Below are 24,501 nucleotides of genomic sequence, written 5' to 3'. Positions count from 1 at the left end.
GAAACATAACTCATGCAACATCATGGTACTGTTCAAATCAGGACAATTCCTTTTTATTTAAAAAAGCAAAATACGATGATCCCACTTTCCAAGCTGCTCTGGAAAGTGGTCTCCCTGCTTGCTGGATTTGGGCTTTTGCATTCTTCAACAGTTTTCTCCATACATGCTACCCCTACCTTTTCTATTTCCATCTTTTTCTAATTCTAATGCTTATATACCTATAATTCATTTCCCTCATCCCAAAAAATTCCCAAACATTTAACTCCAAAATCAGAACAAACATTAAGTATTATTGGTGCTCTAGTACTGTACATGTGCAGTCATAACAAAATAGAAAATTATTTATACAACAAGTTAAGTAAACTCTTTTCATAATTAAGGCAACAGTTGTACAGGGAAGAAAAAAAGAATTGTCCTATTCTGTTACTAGATTATAGGATTCATTTATGTTAGGGATGTTAAAGTTAGATTAATCAATTAATCAAATTGTCGATTAGTCAATAAGGGTGCATCCGCTTTGAAATGTACCAAGAGCCCACCTGACTTGCTACATTTCTAAGGTTTCCATTTTTCATTGAAAATCTTCAGACATAATTTTTCCAGACAGCTCCAATATTTACAGTGGTCTGACTGTCATGAAGTTGCCTATAAACCAGGGTTTCCCAACCTATGGGTCGGGACCCAAATATGGGTCACCATTATACTTCAAAAGGGTTGCCAAGTGTCTCCCCAGGTGGCTCTGCCCTCTCTCCTCTCCCCCTCCCCCCTTTTTCAATTGCCTTGGGTCTCCAAGTCTTCCTGAATTGTCAAAGTGGTTCCCCATCTGGAAAAGGTTGGGAACCGCTGCTATAAACAAATACAAATGAACTCAGACCGCAGTGCATGCATGTGTCATTTGCATATTGTAAGTATGTTAAAAGTAATTTTTTTAGAGAACATATCTACATGTCAACAATTGTCAAAGGGAATGAGTGTTTTGATTTTGTAAAGTATGCTTCTTCTCCAAGAAGCAAACATGTAAAAATAGCATCTTCTTACATTTATCTGCTTCCTGCACATATTTAGAGTCCATCTGACACTTTTAATGACAATACTTACTATTTTATTTCCATTAACATTAAACAGCCAAAGTAATGAAAGAGTGGGATTCTGCTCTGGTTTATAAATTGTCAACAAAATTGTTAACCGTGTTCAGACTGCAGGGCCAAATTCGGATTTTAGTTACATGTGTGGAACACCATTGTGTTTAACAAATATAATACTCAGATATAATAAAGGACTGAAAGTGACACGCCAAACATATAATGGTTATGGACTCTAAATATGTACAGGAAACAGATAAATTTAAGATGATGCTATTTTTACATTTGCTTCTTGGGGAAGAAGCATAAGATGACAAAGCCACAAATTGACTACAAGATCCCAGATTAACTAAGCAATTTGCTCTGAAAACCCATTAGCAAATTAATATAAACCTTTTGATGCTCTGGACAGTTACTTTTCAGTCTATAACCAGTTAAAAATATTTATAGAAATAGCAGTACAAGCCATGTACTATTGACATAAGTGTTCTGCTATTACACCTATTCAGGTACCTTTATTAACTAAACATAACATCATAATTAATAAAATCATGTTTGTTCAACAAGACGTTTTTCATAAATGACTGGCAAGAATTTCATTCTTATTCTTTAGTTCTTTATCCATTGACTCCTGTATCCACTTTTCCATTATATTGCCTAGGAATAAGGTTAGGCTCATCAGCCAATAATTACTTGGGTCATCTCACATATCCTTTTTGAATACTGGCATATTAGCATTCTTCCAGTCTTCTGGAGTTTCCCCAGTACTCCAGGATTTAGTGAAATCTATCCTGAGGCAAGTGATTTCCTCAATCAGTTCTTTAAAGCAGGGCTGGAGAACCCTTTCTGGTCAGGGGCCACTGACCCACAGAAAAAAAATCAGTCAGGAGCCTGACTGAGAAGCAGCTCTCTCCACCCCCCCCCCCCCCACCCCCCCCCCCCCCGCAACCAAAAAACAAACCCCCCACAACAGTGTTCACTCTAAGATGTCTAGCAGCACAGCTTCCCAGGTGGTGATTCAGCCCCACCCAGTCAGACGCTCAGGGCTCCATGTTTGGAGCTGACTGACTGAGTGGGACTGATTAATCACCTGGTAAGCTGTATTGCTGTGCATCTTAGAGGGAACACTGCCCACAACCTTCACTGACACTCCCTACATTCCCTTCCCAGATGAGAGCCATGGAGGGGCCTAGCCTGGTAGATTTTGTGGGCTGGAGTGCCAGCACAGACTCCCCAATGCTGGGAAAGGGGAGACCCTGAGCTGCAAGAGCTGGATCCAGGCAAGCCAGGGGCTGGATCCAGCCCCTGGGTCTGAGGTTCCCCATCCTGCTTTAAGGACTTTTAAGTGCAAGTTATCTGGGCTTACTTAAAAGTTTTCATCCCTAGTATAGGTTTCACATCTTCCCTAGTTACTAATGCACTAGCAAAAGTACTTTATCATCCTTATATGATACAATTATTTCATCTTTCCTCTTTGGAAATACAGACCAGAAACGGTTACTGAGCACTTCCTTTTCTCCAGCATTAACAATTTTACTATCTCCATCTAGTAATGGGCCTATAATATGGCTAGAGTTTCTTTTATTTCAAATATATTTAAACTCTTATTGTGTGTGTCTCATGGATTTTTCTCTGATGTCTTTAGCTTCCCCCATCACTTTTCAACACTTATATCTAATTTGAATTACCAATTCCTATTTTTAAGCGTTTAATTCTGCTGCAAAAAAATCACTCCTAGTTAAAATTTGAATCCAGTGTGCCCCCACACCACAACTTTTAAAAATTAAGTAATCCTAAAATAAAGAACATCTAAAAATATTCATAATAGTCCTTTAAAATGTTCTTTCATACTCCTGACTCTCAAATGGTATATAGATATTGTGGGAGACTACATCTTGAGTAAATAATTTGTAATGCAAAATCAGCTGCTTATATTTAAAGAAAAACTTTTTAGGGTACATGACAAGAAATGCCAATAAAACCAAAACAATTTTTTTCCTAGATGATAATACTTGGGCAAATATATTTAATATATACTACATTATCTCATGGCTCGTTGGGGTTCTTTTTGTTCTCCTGAATTATCTAGCATACCAAGTTTCATTTAGTATCTTTTCCTCTAGGTTACCCTTCCTACCCATTGTCTCCTCAAGCATTTTGTAGATATTCTATGGAAACCCTACTTGTCGGCCTCTTTGTAAGTCCTACATTCTGCTTTCAGGTCTTGAAAACCCATTTCTGTCATGACAGTAAAAATAATACTAACCCTCCAACTGCAACATAGTTGCACAATACTTTGAAAAATAGATCTAGGTTTTAACAACACACTTAAGTCAGAATGTGGCACTGTTTGACCACTAAACTTCCCCTGTTCTGCCCTCACCATTCTGGGATGGTTTGTTTAAGAAAGTCAATTCTGTAGGGATGTGGACCACGACCACGCATGGATCTGTATAGTCCCTAATACACTCAATGTTAGCACAAACTATAAATGATTAATATATATGGTTTTTATTGAGTATTAATCGCTATGTTTTTTATATAAAACAGATTTACAGATTCTTATAGATTTATAAAATCAGTAAGAATAAGCTTAAGTACATTTCTTCACCTATCTAAGATTGAGAGATAGGGACACTACAAGTATTGAGATGTCTGACTTATAGAGAAACCACACAGCAGCTGCCTGTTATTCATTATCTGTTTAGAGGTGATATTTTAAATATATACTCATAGTAAAAATAATGCAGTACGATTTAGCAGTTGTGCTTTTCCTATGAAAAACAGCAAAGAGATGATGGTTTTGGAAGCCAATATAAACTGATTTCCTAAAGTATTTTGGAAATTAAACTAATGAAATTACTTTCTAGATTGCTATTGTGTGCTGCAAAAAAGTGGGGGAAGGAAGGTTAATACAGACAATTGCAGTCTTCAGATGCTGGCCATCTAATCCTATGGGAAAATAAATCCAGACACAATATGGTGACATACACAGATCCGAACACAGAAAAATGCTAGGTGAGTGATAACTGTTAAAGCAAGCTAGAAAGCATACAAATCCAGTAGTAGCAAGGGTAAAGAAGGGTTTTTAAAGATAAATGTATACCTTTTAAGTAACTTTGTTTGAATCACAAAAATCTCAGGTCAAGATTGTATTTTTTAAAACAATGTGTAAATTCAAATAGAAAAAACACAAATTTAAGCACGCTTGCTACAATGTGAATGGTCTTTACCAAGTAGCATTTCAAATAACTGATTTTCTTTGTAAATAAAAACATGAAGACCAACATTGTAGCAAGTCTATCTACATTTGTGTTTTTCTACTCTAATTTGCAAATTTGTCTCTATATATAAACAATCCTGTTAAATGTGGAAGGTAAGAGCTACTTTTTTTCTAAACACGTATTCCATGAGATTGACTTTATAACTTCTTACAAAGCAGGTTCTGGGTGTTGTAAAACATAACATTAAAAAGCCAAGGTTAAGATTAATGAAGGCAACAATTAACAAAACCTACACAAACAGAAGCCACCAGATTCTTTAAATATGAATAGCTCAGAAGTAACTTTAAGATTTTAATACTAGCTCATTTAAACTTATAACAACATGAAAGCTAAATGCCAGCTGGAAAACTTATTCACCTATGTTCAGTCATTTTTTATTTTCCTTAAAGCATCTGCAACTGTAAAGCTGATAATTCACAATTAATTACCAGAAATTGTTCTAAATTAGCGAGCTAAAAGGCCAGTCATTAATCTTCACAATCATTTGATGGTTAATCCATAGCCATTTGGAAAGCACATCTACGCACTACTAGTTAAAGACACTTGTGCGCTAATAACTACAACATTCTCCTCTGCCATTAATTTTAACTTAATTTGACATTCAACATTTACTAATTGCCAGACAAGAAGATTAGCATGCAGCATGGAAAAAGGTTAACATGACTAACATTTTCATTAATACAAACATGTAATAGACATTTTTTAAGATGTATGTTAAGATTTAGTCTACATTCCACTCCCACACACGTATATATCTGGGGAATGGAGGGAGGAAGTATGGGTAACTGGTCGGCTGGCAAGCCAATAACTGTATTGTTGTTTGCAGCAAGGCTTATTGTAAACTAGTTACTGTCCTGCTAACCTCATCAATAAACTGTTCATAATTCCTGCATATGTTACTATTTTTATACTCAAAACTTTATTGACCTGTTTTTCTTCCCTTCTAGGAGCAATGCTAACAGCAGAGGCTGGAAACTCTCCACTCCATGCAAGAAACAAATCAACTTTGACTGATGGTACCGATACCTACTCATACCAATCCCACTTTGAATCAGTCAGTTAAAAAAAAGGGACTGTGGTACTATATGTACTAATACCTTCACACAAGAACAAAAACACAAATTTGCCCAGCTTGTTAGAGGGAAAAACTATTCTAAACTAATTTTTTCTTATGTTTACTATCAAAATAGAAATGAATTATAGAACTAAGTTATTCTGAATGGCAAATAGTCACTACTGATTAATACACATCTTCATTTACTTGCAAGTTAAATTTGTGTATTGGGAAATACATCTTCGTATAACTTAAAAAATTCTGTTTTGGATTAGGAACTCTATGGTTTAAATCCTTATGATGTTCTGCACTGGGTTTTTGTGTAATACTTCTTGTGCTGAGCAGATAGAGTGGTGCCTAAGAGTCTGTCTCGGAATAAAATCATCATTAAAAATCACCACCACCAGAATAGATCTTGTTAGATTAAACCAGTTTTTCCTCCAACTTTCCTCCACACACACAGGTTTCAAATCAGTGAAAAGAAAGGAACAAAGTGCAAACTTTTTAAAAATGGTGTTAGAGGCTTGATCTACACTGAGAAATCACGTTGGCACTATGATGTTTGTGAGGGCTACAAAAAATTCCCACATCCCTATCCAACATACAGTGAAAGCTGACCCAACTCCAACTGAAGATATAGCTATGTCAATGTAGCTAATGCCATTTGAGGAGGTGGTAAAAATTGTCAGTTATAGGCCAAGTAGTAGTTATGTCAGTATAGTCTTCATAGTACAGATAAAGAGACAAAGGGCCTTAAGAGGGGCAGGTTTCTAAAATGAGTAGAAACCTTCGAACTGTTGGACCAGCCAGAGCTGCAAGGCACTGACCTCCCAAGTGAGAGAGATGCGCTATGATTCAGTCTAATTTTAGTCTATCAAAAAATAATATTTGACTATGACCATGACATCTCATTTCTTCAAATGGGTGGGTGAAAGTATATCCCATGAGGCACAGAATTCTCTGCCCATCATTGATGCTGCTTGTCAAAGGGCTCTCCCGAGTGGTTCTAGCAGTGAGATTCTCCCTCATGAAGTGACTTGCAGAATACAAGAGCTGATGAACTCTTTATATAATAGATATTAATAATATTAAAATATTCAATAATTCTTATACACCTTTCTAAGGAAAGTTCAAGTACCTTATGTTTAAGGTGCCTTTACAGACTCATTCCTATACTAGGGCTGTGGACAACTAGCCCAGTAGTCACTCCCAACCCCCCTCTTGCTGCCTCTATTAGAAAGAGGCAAAAAGGGAGTGGGAGGGAGGGAGGTAGGGAGGGGGTGCTTCAAAGCGGCAGTGCCACGTGGAGCCCAGGGTCAGCAGGGGGAGGGACTCCTACACTGAACCCAGGCTCCACGTGGCGCTGCCGATTTGGAATGCCACGTGGAGCCTGAAGCTGGGCTCCCCACAGCATTTCAAAGCAGCAGCACCACAATGAGCCCAGGGTCAACTAGGGACTTACGAGAGTCCCCGGCTGACCCTGGGTTCCATGCAGCGCTGCTGCTTAGAAATGCCACAGGGATCACAGGGTCAGCAGGGGAACTGCAAATTGCATCAACTATTCAACTAGCCAATTAATTGAAATTTTACATCCCATACACCAATATTCAGCCTAAACCTGGTTTTTTATTTCATCCCATTGCTCCCGCTTGGCCTCGCATATACAATATTGCCCTAAAAAAATTCCTCATCCTCCTTTTTATACAACTCCAATAATTGTAGATAGTTATGAATTACTGAATCCTTGTTGAGGACTTAATCATTTTAGATCAAGATGTTGTACAAGCAAACTATTCCTTAGCACACCTTTGTCAGATCTGACACCTAAATATCATCATTTTACAAGTGGGGAAACATTAAGAAATTCATATTTTAGCAGCCAGCCAAAGACCTCATAGTGACTCAGAGGCAGTACCAAGAACAGATGTGGGATGGGGAACCTTTTTTGGGTAAGGACCCACAGAAAAATCAGTTGGAGCAGCACACAAGTGAGAAGCAAAAAACACCCCCCAAAAAACAAAACTAAACAAATCTTCACTGACAAGGTCCCCAACTGAGAAGGAGAAAGATACTCCTCACATTCTTCTTGCATACCAGAGCCTAATGGGGCCCAGGCTAGAAGATGTGGTGTGCTACAGCCCTGAAGAGAAGCGGCAGAGGGCTGGAATGCCAGCACAGGCTGTCTAATGCTGGGTGGGGATCTGAATGCAGACAAGGGGGCTGAATCCAGACAAGTTAGGGGCTGCATACAGTCCCCCAGGGCCTTAGCTTCTCCACCCTACAATAGATGATGTTTCTTCCCCTACATATTAAGCTTTTTTAAAAATCTTTCCTCATCAATCCATTACTCCAATTACCTAATCATGTTTGCTGGTCTGTCTCTCCAGTTGGTATCTGCCACTGCCATGTTGATAAAATCAAGCTCTCAGGTACATAATTCAGCTTAATTCTATGCACATTGTATCCACTATGTGATACAATAATTTTTCTCGGTTGAAGGAGATTATCCAAATTATTCTTATCTATGCCACTTAAAATATCAGTTTATTATTTGGATAGTGAATAATCACTTAAAAATAAAAAATTGTCAGTATTTTTTTTTAAAAATGCTTATGTTGGTGAAGATTATCAAATCCCTTTTATTCATATTAGTAAACAATATTCTGAAACAATTCCACATACAGATTAAAACTGATACAACTGCAGTCTGCAAATGGAATTATTTTTGACCATTGTTACTAATTCATAAAATTCATGGAGTCTGCACTAATGTTATTAAAATATTCCATGATGTTTCCTTATACAAATAATTTACCTTTAATTTGGTTAGTTGGTATCATGACAACTTTTTAGTTAAAGCATATTTCAAAAGACTTCAAATCTCTAAAAATGCACACTTTTCAATGTTTTAAAACATTCAAGCAAATAATATATTATATTGTATCAATCATTTTCTTTTAGTTTTGAAGAAACAAAGGTCAGAAAGGCAACTTGTCCACCATTCTTTACTTGTTTCCTATTATTAGCCATGAAGCCATTGCTTCTTTTTGCAAACTAACAGAACTAGACACATTCAAGTTTAGGATATAGTTAACACATCTATTATGCTAGGAAAAAATAAAGAAGGTGAGTGGTTTCATAAAGTCAATATACTTCGATAAAACAAAATTGGGTTTTAATCTCAATTTTTCTTTCATATTTACATCAAAACTGTAAGACTCATACAACCATTGTTTCTGGCAAATCATGTGCAGCTTTGAAGAACAGCACAAAGATATAACATAAAAATCAAGACATTGCAAGAGAAAGAAAATCAGCTTTAAAAAGGTTATCCACACCTTTTAAATTCTGAGAGCGAAGGAACCAATGTAGTGCAATTATGCTAGAAAAACCATTGCGGCTTATAAAGCATAGTGCAGCTGTTGGAAGAGAGGGTTACAGTGACAAACAGCTTCCCTGCTACAAAGGTGGCAGGAAATCTATCAAACTGGACAATAAAATTGCAATTGAGTTTCTTTGGCTTTTTATAGCAGCTGCATGTATCTTGATGTGTAGCTCTGCAAAACCTATCCAATTCTGCAACATTAGTCTGTTATACACTAGTTCTTTATCAAAGAATGTTGTTATAAATTAGTAGTAGAGGGTGCAAAGGAGAAACATGAGCATTAATCCCACACAATTAGAAATTTAATAAAAATGTTTTTTTCTCAAAAATATTAAGAAAATATGTTGAGACACCATATGATTTCTGGTTCCATAGAACTCTGAAAGCATGCTAGAAATCAAACAAATCAGTGATGCACTTAGCTTCTAGCAGTATACCAAATGAATTATTTCTACACAGTATTATGAAGTCGTATAATATAAAGAGTCTGGGTAAACTAACATTTTTAAAAGTGTGGAGAGAATTTAAATTGTTAATAAATTAGGAAAAAGCAATTTTAAGAATTCATTACCAATTGAATATTGCACCTACCCACCACACACACACACACACACACACACACACACACACATTATCACTTCAATCCTTTTACCATTAGTTGCAGTTTAAAATGTAACTAATACCTTTACCAAAAATTAATTTCATCTGAAAATACACAGAATAAGTTTTAACATTACATGTTTTGTTAGACTATAAAGTGCTACCAGACCATTTGTTGTTTTTTAAATTTATCCTATTTTTTTTTTTAATAATTCTGAATTCTTGCATCACAAGTCTATGAAGACAATTTTTACGGCCAGTATCCAACAGACTGAACCATCCCCAATCCTGTTTAAACTATTTCAAACTCAGGTCACCTTTTACAACCCACCTCACTTATTCATATGCTCATCTCTCTCTTCTCCCCCACCACTGACCTTCAGTTTCAATGCAAAACAACAAAAAAACAACCACCACCACTATAGCAGGACAAACATTGGACACTGAAGTCAATAGGATTTGGGCTTTCTAAAAGTGAAGCCCAGAAGTTTATTCCACAGCTGAGGACCCTTCAATAAGAATTTCCTGGATGCAAGCCTGATTCATGACAAAACCTGGGCAACAGGAGGGCAGAGCATAGTGTGAACCCCCTTTGATCCCATTTGGTATGGTACGGGAAGAAAGGCCCTTTCACAGTTAACTAGAACTAAATCTATTTTCGGAATGCAGTAGTATTTGCCCCCATTGAGTTCTTGTTTTCAGAGATTTTATAACTCATCCAAAATTTCTTTTTTAATATTGGGCTTCTACAAGATCTCCTAGAAACTTCTGGGTTTTCCTCTACATATCCTGGAATAGCTGGGTTAGCCATTTTGAGTAACACATGTGAAATAATACATCATTATTGGTCAAAAATCAGTTTCAGTCTATAGATTTTAACAGTTTTTCATGGTTAACTTTAGCAGTCATTAGTTCTCATTGCAGACTGCTGCCTTTTTTCCCCCCCACCCACACTTCACAAGCAAACATTTCAAAACAACCATGGGTTATTTTTTATAGCTATTGTTTAGAAACCAGGGACACATTCCTCAGATGTTCCTAAACTACACATGGCAAAAACTTCAGGCAAAGGAGTAGTTTTATGACAGCTTTCTGCTCACCCCAATGCTAGGGGGCAGTCAATGACTGATTCCAACTCCAAGCATTTTAAGGCAGCCTAAGGGCTGCTTAAATGTATGCTAATTTGTAACCAAACTTCGGTGGCCTTTATCCTGGCCACAGATTATAATCCACTCTACCCACACACCTCTATTGTGTCACTGGAGCCTCGTTTTGTCATAGATTAAAATCTAGTCCCAGATCCGTTGCACCTATAACATCAGGAAATGTTCTTTGACTCAACACTTGCAAGCATTTTTAGTATGTGGACTTTCATTCTTCCCTCTCATGCATGACCATACACAATAGATTATTGAGCTGTTTATTGGATCAATAATCAGTGATCTGCAAAATAAACTGCTAGTGTTGTTGTGGTCTAAACAGATTGACACCTTCTAATGGAAAATTAACCAATGTAAGGAAAGTGATATAGTATTAAGATGTGCAATTTTGCATACCATCTCCAAGTCAGCAGCTCCCAATCGCCAGTCCACAGACTGGTGCCTGGCAGTGAACTGATGGGGCAAAGCTGGTACTGGGGGACTCTGGAGATGGGGCTAATATTGGGCACTGAGGTTGTGGGGGACTTGGTGCTGTGGGGCTCAGCAAACAGGAGACTGGCACTGGGGGATCTGGTGGCGGCAGATATAAGGGTGTAGAACCTGGCATTGAAGTGTTTGGGATGGGGTGCTGGCACTGGGGGGTATGGGTGCAGGGAATTCTGGGGTCAGTGGCTAGCACTGGGGGATAGTGAAGGGGTAGGGGGGCTCTAGGGGTTAGGGCTAGCACTGGGGGACTCACAGGGCCGTGATGTACCCCAACCCCAGTCTGCAGAGCAATCGCAAACAGACAGCTTCAGCTGAGGCAGCCACCCACCACTTGGCGACTGCCAGAGCTGAAACAAGCTGTTTGCAGCGGCTCTGGGGGCTTGGGCTTTTGGCAGACCAGTCACGTTTTATTTTCATATTCATTATTTATATGATAAATATGCAAATGTGCAAATAAAATGCAACCATTCCACCAAAAGTTTGTGAATGTGTTTGCCAGTTCGCAGTATAAAAACAGTTGGGAACCAGTGTTCCAAGTGGATAAGTCTCTCACTTTCAAAAGTGTGTAAATTACAATGTAAAAGATTCTAATTAAATCTGTGAGGACACAAGTTTCACAGCTCTTTATATTATTTTCTTTTCCTGGTGTAGGGAAAGAATTGAAGTGGTAGCTTTACCTAGTTCTGTATCTCAATTTTTAAAAAAAGTTTCTGATATAATTTGAACAATAATAAAAGCCATGAAAGAAGAAAGGCTGACATCCATATTCATACAGTGTGATTCTCTTTCTGCCACCTTACCTTCCTGTCTCCCTTCATGGATTTAATGGACAATATCACACTATCTTCTGATTTTCTGAATTCTGTTGGTTTGTTTTACTGCCTTTTGACATAGGCAAAAAATGCCTTTTAGCAATGAATAGATAAGGTGCGCCACCTTGTGTTTAAAAATGTCATCCTATTGATAATTCACAGAAATCCAACATTAGAACTCCATTGAAACTCTGATTAACATGGCCTAGGACATGTTTAAAAAACACTTACTAAAAGTGAACACACTTATGCCAAGAGCAACCAAGAATTTTGTGATTAAAATATTTTAACAAAAAGGCATTCAGTTTTCTAATGTGATAAACAATACACTGAACTTGAAGGACATGCTATTAAGGACTCTTCAATCTGCTCAATTTCTACTAATCCATTAGCTGATTTTTATTGGAAGATTTGTTTTGTATTTGACCTAGCACTTAAAGACTCCAAAGTTCACTAGACACTACAAAAATAAATTACTGCAATTTCCAGAAAACACTCACCTTTGAATGTGTGATTGACAGTGTATCCACCCAAACTCGCCAGCCACCCCACTCATATTTGACAGCATGATACAGCAAGATTCTAAAAATGGCATACACCATTTCAGTTATCTTCTGCTCTTCAGAGTTCTTGGGATTGAAATAGCAAAGAGAAAGCATCCACTCCTGCCACACTGAGCACTGTAGCAAGCTCCTGCAAAACACACACTCTTGCTGATAAACTTCATGTCAAAATGGACAAGCATATTTAAACATACAAAGATCATTATACTTGTAGTGATTATACATATCAGGTGATGAATTTAGCATATGTAAAAACACTAGTGCATGCAAATTTCTCTAGCACCACCTGTAGAAGCTTAGTAGAATACAGAATTTGTTTAATAAGGTAGCATGTTTTCCTAATAAGGCTATTTTAGCTTAGTCCTATGATAGGACAAATTTGTAAGACATGGTTGTTTACATATGGCCTTTGTATATACAGAATGAGATCTCTTACCTCCTATTCTCTCTGCTGTTGTTAAAAAGTTTAATCATATCTGAGAGAAAAGCTCGACGAACCTCCAGAGATTCCGGGCACTGGGGAGAGTTACGTACCAGGGTTGCAATTACTTTTAATACCTCTGTAAAACAGTTCAAAAGTAAAAACTTTTAAAACTAGAAATAAAACACCTCAGGTACTGGAGCTATGTTCACCCAACAGAAACATTTGATAAGTGTCATGTTACGGAAAAGTAATTCAAAAATATATTTGTTTACACAAAGAAGAAAAGCATTTCCATCAGGGCCAAAGATGCCTCTAAGAAAAGAAGAAATATATTGCTTCCTTCCTTCAAATACTTCCATGACTATTCACTTTCAGTGAGATCTTAAAAATGGAAGCAAACCGAGACATTTTTCACATGAAACACACAACTTTAATTTAGCCTATTACCACTCACATTTTGCCTGTCTGACACTCCATGATTGCAGGAATAGGTGGGCCAAATTTCAGCTGCCAGTACCACTATTTAAATATGCATTGAGTTGTCCTACTTCCCTATGGGAGTGGTGTTATGTCATTATGTAAAACGCTGGAATTAATGATGATCAGATTTAATAATCACCACTAATAACTATTATGTGATTAATGACTGAATGATAAATTATACATTTACAAGGAAATATCAGTATTTACTGTTTTTTAAGAAATATGTTCTCTGGAAGACTAGAAACATACCAGTTGCTGAATCATGTTATAAAATGAACACGAAATGCAGCCTGAACACCTGCATCCTCCATCCCCCGTCCAAGAGAACAGGGGAGGCAGCTACACCATGGGGTAGAGATTGGAGTGGGAGGAGGTTAGGGAGGAGCAAGCAGACTGAGTGGCACAGCCAGCTGGAGCTGCAGGCTGGGAGGCGGAGTAGGCAGAAGGGGAGCAATACAACCTGCCAGAGCTGCAGGCCAGCAAGTTGAGTGGGTGGTGGCACGTGGAAGATTGTGGTGGGGCTCAGGGACTTGTTCCAGGAGGTAGAGCAGGGAGTGGGAGGCTAAAGACTGGGCCATTGGGGCCAGGACCTGCCAGAACCAGGGCCGCCCACTGGTGCCCCAAATTTAACAGTGCCCTATGCAGCTGCGTATGCCGAAGGATGGCACTGGCACAATACTGTATGCGGGAGGGCAGAACACAGGACATTCTGATTTGGGGCAAGTGGGACTGGTTAGTAAACCACCAATTTTGTTACTTCAGGAAAAACAGAATGAACTTTGAAAACAGAAAAAGTCAGTCAGAATTTGTGCTTACCCACTTTCACAGTTTCAATTAGACTTCTAATTTAAAGTTTCAATAACATTTTCCCTATTTACTAGCACTGACCTTATGACTGTATTTGGGAAGAAGTTACCATTCCTACATGCCCAAGTGAGTCCAGTCTTAGTTAATAGTTCTAGGAAGTCTGTGTTAGGTTAACAGGGACTCTGCCAACTTGAATAAACTGAGCACATGGAGTTTATAAACCACCAACTCAACCCATCTCTATCCCATGAAGATGACTAAATAATGCAATCAGAATTATGTTGAAACCTGAACGTGTATTACATCAAAATACTATGTACATAGAAATGTAGAAAAACATATCATAGCATAAACACCATATAACAAAAAGAATCGGTACTAAATTACATATACATTTAGACACAGAAAATGTCTTTGAAAAATCTGGAGACAAGCATGTTTCCCAATTAACTCCAGCTAAACATGCATTATTCCCCCCTCTTGCATGAATTACTCTATAAAACTGACTTAGAGGGGTAGCCATGTTAGTCTGTAACTAAAAAAATACTTAAATAAATGGTCCTGTAGTACCTTAGAGACTAACCAAAAAATATCGATAGTATCATGAGCTTTCATGGACACAATCCACTTCTACAGATGACAATATTAGTTCCATATGTGTCATCTGAAGAAGTTTGTTGTGCCCACAAAAGCTCATGGTACTATCTATATTTTTTTGGTTAGTCTTTATGGGTATGTCTACACTAGCTCCCTAGTTCGATCTAGGGAGGCTAATGAGGGTGATTGAACTTGCAAATGAAGCGCGGGATTTAAATATCCCTCGCTTCATTAGCATGTTCCTGGCCAGTCATCATTTTAGAAATTGACTAGCCCGAAGTAACTGCCCTTGTCTACATGCAGCAGTGAAACAGGATTCCGAATTAAAGCCCTAAATTGGATTAGCTGGTAAACCTCATTCCAGGAGGAATAACAGCTAATTCGATTTAGGGCTTTAATTCAGAATCCTGTTTCACTGCCGCATGTAGACGAGGGCAGTTACTTCGGGCTAGTCAATTTCTAAAATGATGACTGGCCGGGAACATGCTAATGAAGCGCAGGATATTTAAATCCCGTGCTTCATTTGCGATTTTGGTCACCCTCTTTACCCTCCCTAGATCGAACTAGGGGGGCTAGTGTAGACATACCCTTAGGTGCTACAGGACCATTAGTTATTTTTTAAGTTTTTCTATAAAACTGAGACCACTGAGTTCAAATTGTCGCATGTAATAATTAAGTATTTTAATTATATACATTTTTAGCTTAGCAATTTTGTAATTTTAAAAATATATAATGCTTACGAGGATTTTGAATCTTTACTGTTGAATCTGGGTCAGGATGCTGTTTATGTATTACTTGAGTGCAAATTTGTTCAATAAGAATCTGGAGGAAGGAGGAAGAAGACAGTATAAGAAACAGCTATTTAATGTTCACTAAAAAAAGCTTGCAAGATAATGGTTGATAAAGGTTACGTCATTTATAAGATTTTCTACAGCATCCACCATATTATCTTAGTGCTAAAAGCATACTGAAGGTTCCTTGTTATATCTTTTAGTAACTAAATCAATTTTATTTTAACACCAATTTTTGCATTTTCTGAAACATGCAATTGGTATTTTAATTATAGCAGAAGAGGCCCTAAGTTTAAGCTAAATTCCAACCACCATAAAACATGATCTCCATCTTCCAGATAAAAAGTATCTAACTTGATACTTGATTTAACAGTTATTTAAAATGATTCACAATGAGCTACATCTATATCTTAACTAAGCAGAACTTGCAAAGTAGTACGCTTCAGTAGTAACCTCTAGTTAAGTTTTTAGCATCATCTGGAACATATTAGCACAAACATGCAAGCAATTTTATGACATCTTCTAAGTAATTAGGAAGATTGGATTCTAACTACAATCTATTACTACCTCAAACAGGACATTATACGTGGTCATGGTGATTACGCCTGTATGAAGCATCATCCTTTCAGCCAGCAAAGAGAACAATCCATGCCCAAGCATGACTTCAGCTTTTCTCCTGAAACAACACAGAAAGGCAGATAAAGTAAATTAGGGCACCTCTAACTTCGTAGGTACACTAGAGCAGAACTAAACTGATGAAACTTTCAGCATTTTATGTTGTAGTCTCTTGGTTTTCGGGAAGTTGGGACACAGAAACTCTTACCTGCCCTACAGTAACAAGCCTGCCACCCACTGGGGACTGATGAAAGTATGACTGCTGGAGGGCTCAGTCTCTGAGCCTTTAAGTATGCCTACTCTGCAATCAGAGCAGTGCCTGCAGCTCAGGTAGACGTATCGGAGCCAGCTAGGTCAAACAGCAGCAGCACTGAAGTCACAGCACCACAGGTCAGCAAATACATGCCCAGAGTCCTGGGTACCCAGCCTGCACTGCCATGCTCTATTACTGGTATTTAACCTTGCTAGAGCAAAGCTAGTGTAGGTATGTCTACACGTGCTGCAGTTACACCTTCCACGGCAATGTTGACATAGCCTGCAACAGGAGACACTCACATATTGTGTGCCAACATCCTACCACCCACCAGACCAAAAAGCTGAAACCAGACCTTGGGGAGGCCACAGATGGCATAGGAAGACCACAATCCTCCCCATTCAGCTCACAAAGATGATTTGACCATGAGCATTAGCTGTTAACTAGAGCTGCCTCAAATTCCATTACAGGCAGTCCCCGGGTTACATGGATCCGACTTACATCGGATCCCTACTTACAAACGGGATGAGGCAACCCTGCACTAGCTGCTTCCCCCCAGCAGACCAGGGAGACGTGAAGCTAGCGCCCCCCCCCAGCAGACCAGGGAGACGCGGAGCGGCTTTTCTCAGCAGACACCTCAGCTTGAGAATAAAGGACTGAGGGAAGTGAGGTGTGGGAGAATAAAACTGAGCTCTGGAGAAATGTTTGACTAGAGCTTCCCCTACAATATGTACCAGTTCCAACTTGCATACAAATTCAACTTAAGAACAAACCTACAGTCCCTATCTTGTACATAACCCAGGGACTGCCTGTACTTAAATAAGCTGAGGGAAACTAGTGTACTTTCTGCTCCAATTGGACAACTATATAACCTCCAAGATCAACAATAAAACCCGAGGGCCAATATTTCAAGACAAAAATTGAAAGACCTATGTCAAGTTCATTCTCCTTACCACCTTGAGTGGTGGAAGCCCTAATTACAGACAGATGTCTGAAGGCTAATAGAGACCAGGTGGATACATATTTGTGTTCTGGGTGGTTGCGGCATAAGGAGGAGGCGGGGACAGCAAAAATAAGTTAGGATGGATTAATTGTAAAGATAAACTAAAGTTACCAAACCCAGACTCAGTTTATGGGGGCTTAAGAATCTCTTTCTTTATTCATCTTCACTATAAAATTGGCAAGAATATTTACACAAGTGTTTCTGCTGTATGCCCAACAACAAACACTGAATACCTATCTGTTTTGGATCTGAGGTATGGCAATATCAACTCATTAAGAAAGTTTTTACCATAGCTAAGTTTCAAATCACATAACTAGCCACATTTTTTAAACATATAGCAAAAGTGCTGGGTTGCAAATACAGATTTTTTGCAATATTCTATATATCTCAGAGAGTATCTGTATTCAAGAACTCCTAAACAGTAAAAGCTAGTCTCGCCAACTTTGATATACAGCTTCCTGTTATCATAACTTAAAGCAAGGTAAGAGGATGGTTGTTCCAGGAAAATAGGATGTGCTTGGAATGGGATTGCTTCTCATAAAATCAAACAGGGCTCTGCTATGGGCTGCCGCACTAAGCACCAGGCAGCCAGGCAGGTGAAAGGGTTGACTGGCAGTGACCCCCTTCCCCCGCCCCAATTCAGGAATGCTCCAGCCCCAAGCCTCTCACCACCCAGGCATTCTTTAGGGAGGGTGGGGGAGCTGAAGCTTCCCCCCCACCCAATTCATACAAGACATTGCTTGCTGCTCCCCTTCATCACCATTGGGGAGCGTAAGTAAAGTGCACAGTTTGCTGCATTCCTCTCCCTCTGGCTGTGGAGGGCAGGGGGCAGAGGAGTTGTGCACTTTGCTCTCACTCCCTGACAAGACAGGAGGGGGAATAGCCAGCAGCTTCAGACTCACTGATCTCCTTATATACACATCTACACACATACCAACCTCCTGAACTTTTATCCTCAATTTTTGAAAATACAGTACAGGCAGTCCCTGACTTACGCGGATCCGACTTATGTCGGATCCGCACTTACGAACGGGGCTCTCTCGCCCCGGAGGTCGAGGTGGCGGATTGCTACCTGCGAGCTCCGGGGCGAGAAAGCCCCGTTCGTAAGCTGCTCCGGTGCCCCTGGTCTGCTGGAGACCGTCTCCAGCAGACCAGGGGCACCGGGTGGGTTCCCGTGCTTCTGAGGCTTTGCCAGAGCAAAACCTCAGAAGCGCGGGGAACCGCCGCGGCTGCCGCTTCAGTCCCGGTGCCTGTGGTCTGCTGGGGACCGACCCCAGCAGACCACAGGCACCGGGACTGAAGCGGCAGCCGCAGCGGGTCCCGCGCCTCTGAGACTTTGCCAGTGCAAAGCCTCAGAGGCGCGGCACCCCGCTGCCGCTGCGGCTCTGCTCCCCGTGTCCCTGGTCTGCTGGGGGGGTGGGAGGGGCGCAGCTAGTGTGCCCCCCCCCAGCAGACCAGGCTTTTGTTTTGGACCCTGGGGCAGAGCAGCTGGGGCGCTGCCGATTGGTCCTGCAGCGCCGCTCTGGGCACTACTGGACCAACCCAGCAGCACCCCAGCTGCTCTGCCCCAGGTCCTGATTCAGCAGCTGCTGGTCAGTTTCAGCAGCGGCTGAATCAGGATGCCAAGGAACGGCGCTACTGGAGCAACCCAGCAGCACCCCAGCTGCTCTGCCCCAGGTCCTGATTCAGCAGCTGCTGGTCAGTTTCAGCAGCGGCTGAATCAGGACGCCGAGGAACGGCGCTACTGGAGCAACCCAGCAGCACCCCAGCTGCTCTGCCCCAGGCGTCCCCAAGTCAGCTTCTGCTGAAACTGACCAGTGCTGACTACAGGAAGCCCCAGGCACAGTTGCTCTGCCCTGGGCTTCCTGGAATCAGCTGCTGATCAGTTTCAGCAGCAGCTGACTTGGGGACGCCTGGGGTTCTTAAGTTGATTCTGTATGTAAGTCAGAACTGGCGGTCAGTTTCAGCAGCCGCTGAATCTGGACGCCAGTTCCGACTTACATACAGATTCAACTTAAGAACAAACCTACAGTCCCTATCTTGTACGTAACCCGGGGACTGCCTGTAATTTAAATAAAGAATGGGCATTTTCATTTTATTCTTTAACATAAATAATCGAGTTAAGGACCTCAGCAACACCGAGCACATCCACTAAGTTTTAAAACAAAGATAAAATTAAGGCTCTCAAGATACCTTAAACTGAGTCCAGAGTTGGTAATATTTCTTGCTAATCTCACTAACTGTTACTATACAAGCACGTTTCTTTAAACACATAAACCTGTAAATTCACCTATCACGAATCACTAGATAAGCTTGATGACAAAGTCTCTTATGATGCTACGGCACAAGTTCCCAATTGTGAGTAATGACACCACACAGGGAATCACTTATTGACAAAACAAACGGAATGACAATTAAAAACAGTACCTACTATGGGCTGAAGTGTGTATTCACACAGAATATACATAGAATCCTAGGGCTGGAAGAGATCTCAGGAGATCATCGAGTCCAGCCCCCTGCCCAAAGCAGGACCAACCCCAACTAAATCAACCCACTAATCACACTCTAAATATGTATTACTACAGATACAGAAAGAGTACCTTTTCTTCCGATTTAAACCAGTACTTACTTAGGTGCTAGATGTTTTAGAAAGAAGCCCATCGCTTTTAGAGCTTGTACTCTGATTCCTTCACTTTTTGATGCTAGAAGTTTATAGACAACCCTAAATATAAAAAACAAAAACATCAAGATTACACCTGAAATAGCAACCAAGAGAGTTTCCACACTGAAAAATTAACAAAAGCACACAGTAACAAGTTTGTACCTGAGCTAAAATGTAAGTGACAGATATTGCTAAGCTTTACAAATATAATAGAATATTTTCCTAAATTATATAGTACTTTGTACTCAAAAGTTATATTTGGGGATTTTGAAATCTGAATTCTGTTAGAGTACCTAAAAATATTGATTGATATGAACACAGTACATGTGGAAAGGTCATTGTAATTTCAGTACTCAAAACTGTCTTTAGATGATCTCACTCAAACAACAGTACAGAAAACCAAACAAATTCTGTTTGTTGTACTGTTAAGGCAGCTGGGTACAGAATAATTGCAAAAAGCTTCAGTTTTGTCTATGGGTGAACATTTGCTAACTTTATTAGTATTTGACATTGCAGAATGTACCTCCAAAATCTGGGACTCTCTGGTCCAGCTGCCCAACCACAGATGCACCTGGAGCAGACAGCCCAGGAGCCTAAGGGCACGAAGGCCAGCAAACTGGAAACTCAGCATCAGCAGCCCAGCTGGGAGCAGTGCAGGGCTGGGGCCAGGCCCACGTGGTTTTCCCCAGCTGCACAGGGCTGGGGCTGAAGCCCAGCAGCTTTCCCCAGCTGTGTGGGGCCAGGGTCGGAGCCCCAATGATGTAGTTGCTCCTGGCTGCACAGGAACGGAGCCCTGGAGCTGGAGCCACAGCCTATGCCACCCAGAGAGCCAACAGTAGCTCGGCAAACAGCCCAGCCAGGTTGGCAAGTCAGGGTTGCTTGCTGGGGCAGCCTGCCAGCAGCGGGTGATGGGCTTGGGGGCCATTAGCAGGAGACCTCTTGTTCAGGACTGGTCAGGTCCCAATGATGCTGGACCAGAGAGGTCCAACCTGTAGTATCACTTGCTAGTCCTTTATTACAGCTTTCAGAAGGATGCTAAAAAACAGTGTCAGATGGTATTCTTTTCATTACATTTACGCTGGCTTCTGCACTTTAGATTATTTAACCAAAGTTAATAAAAGAACACATTAGAATCTGCGCTCCAGAAGCAGCCAACATCAGGTTCCCAGCCAATGGGAACACGGAGCTAATGCTCAGGAGTGGGGCAGTATGCAGAGCTCCCCACAAGCATAGTACCTGCCTGTACTCCCCTTCACCCGCCCCTTGAGATTCTCCTCTATTAGAGGGAACAGCACAGGGCAGGGGAGGCTGCCATGGAACTGTCAAATAGTCATATAACCACTAAAAAGTTGGCAACCTCACATGGGGCCAGAAGCAGCAGGGAAGGCAGGTGGAAGACTGCCAGCTCCTAGCCCAGGTGGGCTCATAGGCTGAGAGTCAGCAGCCCTCCTCCTCCCTGCCGCTGCTTCTATCCTTCCTTCCCTCTCCCACCCCCCACACTCTAACAGCACATGGGGCTGAAGCAGCCTTGCTCCTGGGTAATGGTTAACATGACCGGGTAAGGATGATGCTTGCCCAGGTCATCGGTTAACTGGTTACCTGTTCACATCCCTAGTTATTTCTGAGAAAATAAAGGTTATTATTGAATTTTAAGAAAAAGTACCCATGTATGTACATAGCCTGTGTGGGGGAAATTTTCATTTTAAACATGGAAAGAAAGCACCATTTAACTCAGCTTTTTAAGTTTTCATATCAGTTGCACTAGACATATAATCAGCCATTTAAATGACTGGGTTCAGTAGAGAAGTAAGGAATATAACAAATGAGACAGGAAAACAAAGGTTTCTTACAGTCAACTCACTCACTGTTCATACTGAGCTGCCCCTATGCTACTTAATAAAAATAAAAAAGTTTTTATCTTATGTTACATAAAAACAAATACGTTAGAGAACTGACATGGCATTCAAATACTTTATTATTTAGCATTTATTAGCTTCCTAGAATATAACATTACCAAACAAATTAAGTCAAAAGCTCAACAAAACATATAAAAAAACCTAGCACCATGAAGAAGGTAGAAACAATTATTAACATGACAGCATGATTTTTCACATAGGAAAACTAGAAAAAAAGTATAATCCAGGATTAATCAAATAGTTGCAATAAAATGTATGATCTGAGAATATGCCTTTATATACAAGAGAATTACCGCTTCAAGTACCTTCTAGGAACTGCTCTTGTACTTGGCTATATGCTCACACTTTCCCTGATATCCACACAGGATTCTTTAAATTAGAGAAGTTCACTTATGAGGCCACACTTTGTGGGCCACAAAATAAAATAAAATCCATAATTTAATGTCATTTTCCTAAATTCTTCCATTGTGTTTTACCAGACGCAACATGTTCACAGCTCCTTTCCCCAACTTCTACTGTCCACTTACCACAGCATGTAATAGTATTTCTCAACATATCGAATATGGTATACCGGTAGACAGAATTTGCAAACAGTAGGTTACACACCATAGGGGGAGAAATTAAAAAAAAAAAAAACCCTTTTCAGTAGTGAAAAAGCTAACAAGGATTAGAAGAAATCTGTTAGCTAGTTCAGCTGGAGTTGGCCCTTTACTAAATTCTCAACAAATTGACACAGAAGGGAGATTTGAAGCTAGATGTTAATAGGCAAAGATGAACATACGAGTCTAGACTAACTGACTACCACTTGTCTAAACAGGACAGAGCTTGGAGGCATTAACAATCTGTCAATAATAAAAACTGATGTCAACTGTGCCCAAGAGAATACCTGGGACAAAAATCGCCTGCAGTTTACAACTGCAGTATGAGGACTGAAAGGGTTCTTAAGGTTGCGTGGCAATTCTGGTACAGTAAACTTCCGATAATACAGCACATTTAGGACCCAGGAAGTGCTGGATTATCAAATATGCCGGACTATCAGAAGGGGGGGCTATGAGGGGTCTGAAGTGGGGTGGGAGGGGATGCCACCCCAGACTCCTCATAGCCCTCCCTTCCGATAGTACGGCTCTGCCCCAGGCATCCTCGATTCAGCCGCTGCTGGTCAGTTTCAGCAGCAGCTGAATTGGGACGCCTGGGACAGAGCAGCTGGGGTGCTGCCGGGTCGGTCCCACAGTGCAAAGGGGCAGTGCTACTGGACCAACCCAGCAGCACCCCAGCTCTCTGCCCTACGCGTCCCCAAGTCAACCGCTCCTGAAACTGACCAGCGGCTGACTCTGGGAAGCCCGGGGCAGAGCAGCTCTGCCTCGGGCTTCCTGGAGTCAGCCGCTGGTCAGTTTCAGCGGCGGCTGAATCGAGGACAGCTGGGGTGCTGCCGGGTTGGTCCTGCAGCACAGAGGGGCAACGCTACAGGACCTACCAGAAGCACTCCAGCTGCTCTACCCCCGGCTTCTCCGATTCAGCCGCTGGTCAGTTTCAGCAGTGGCTGAATCGGGGAAGCCGGGGGCAGAGCAGCTCCAATGATCCGTCTGCCCGGAGCATTTCTGGGTTCCTGATGGTGCCGGACCATCAGGAGTGCCGGACCATCAGATGGCGGACAATGGAGTTTTACTGTAAATAGCAATATCATCAAAATAGATGTCTCTTTTGTCTATGCATTAAATTTAACTTACCGTAATCCATTCCTCTGATCAAAAGCAGGAATCATAGAACTGGGATGCTCTGCCATCAGTGCAACAAGCAACTGTAAGACATCCATTAGATTGTCATCCTGTTAAAAAAATAAATTATAGATCTTTAACTCAAACAGTAAGTAGCTAAATTATTGCATTAGAATGTTACTCTAAATTGCAAAAGTCATTGCGAGTATGAACCAGGCTTCATTTTTGAGCCAAAGAATGAAGTTCCTCGGATAGCACCTGTAAGCTGTAGAGCAGGGCCAAAGAATCAGACCAGACTCCAAATAAGTAGGCCAAGCTCAAAGGAGCAAGAGAGCCAGGAGAAAGTATAAGAACAGGAAAGGTACATGGAAATCAGACCTGCCAGCTGTGCTACCAGGCACAACATTCTGGCCAAGGCTTCCACATGTCTGCCTGGTAAGGCTACCAATGGTCTAACTGCACAAATCCAAAGACCCTTGCCCACCCACTTGCTCCATATGGCTGTGCATCTGTCTCAACCCTTCTCTGAGGACTTTCAAACTCTGCCTTGCCATGCATAGTGTGCTATGCAGTAGTCCACCATGTGGACACAACTAACATCCACAGCAATTCCACAACATGCTTTCACAATAAAACTTAATGGTAGCAGAATTCACAGTTAATTCATAGCCAACTAGCATGATGTAGATTCATACGCTGATTTGTCATCTATTTAGTCTTATCCACATTGTCTCCATGTAGATAAGTCCTTAAGCTGCAACCCAGATTGTCATTTCTGCATATAGGAGAAGGATTAGATTGTTTATTGC

General features: G+C 40.7%; 1 protein-coding gene across 7 annotated transcripts in view; it reads right to left on the bottom strand.

The window, feature by feature from the left end:
* LRBA (LPS responsive beige-like anchor protein) overlaps positions 1–24,501 on the bottom strand; it is a 559,883-nt gene that overhangs the window by 457,547 nt on the left and 77,835 nt on the right. For all 7 annotated transcript variants that reach the window (XM_075930027.2, XM_075930020.2, XM_075930019.2 and 4 more), the window contains 6 exons: positions 23,705–23,802; positions 20,029–20,121; positions 16,096–16,204; positions 15,478–15,559; positions 12,863–12,986; positions 12,364–12,556 (listed from right to left, as the gene is read on the bottom strand). In XM_075930027.2, coding sequence (XP_075786142.2) covers positions 12,364–12,556; positions 12,863–12,986; positions 15,478–15,559; positions 16,096–16,204; positions 20,029–20,121; positions 23,705–23,802 — 699 coding nt within the window. The remainder of the gene's footprint in view (positions 1–12,363; positions 12,557–12,862; positions 12,987–15,477; positions 15,560–16,095; positions 16,205–20,028; positions 20,122–23,704; positions 23,803–24,501) is intronic.

This window comes from Pelodiscus sinensis, chromosome 4 (assembly GCF_052426305.1).
Source record: "Pelodiscus sinensis isolate ZL-2025 chromosome 4, ASM5242630v1, whole genome shotgun sequence".
NCBI lineage: Eukaryota > Metazoa > Chordata > Testudines > Trionychidae > Pelodiscus > Pelodiscus sinensis.
Note: the sequence above shows the minus strand (reverse complement) of the source record. Positions and strands in the feature narration are given on the sequence as shown.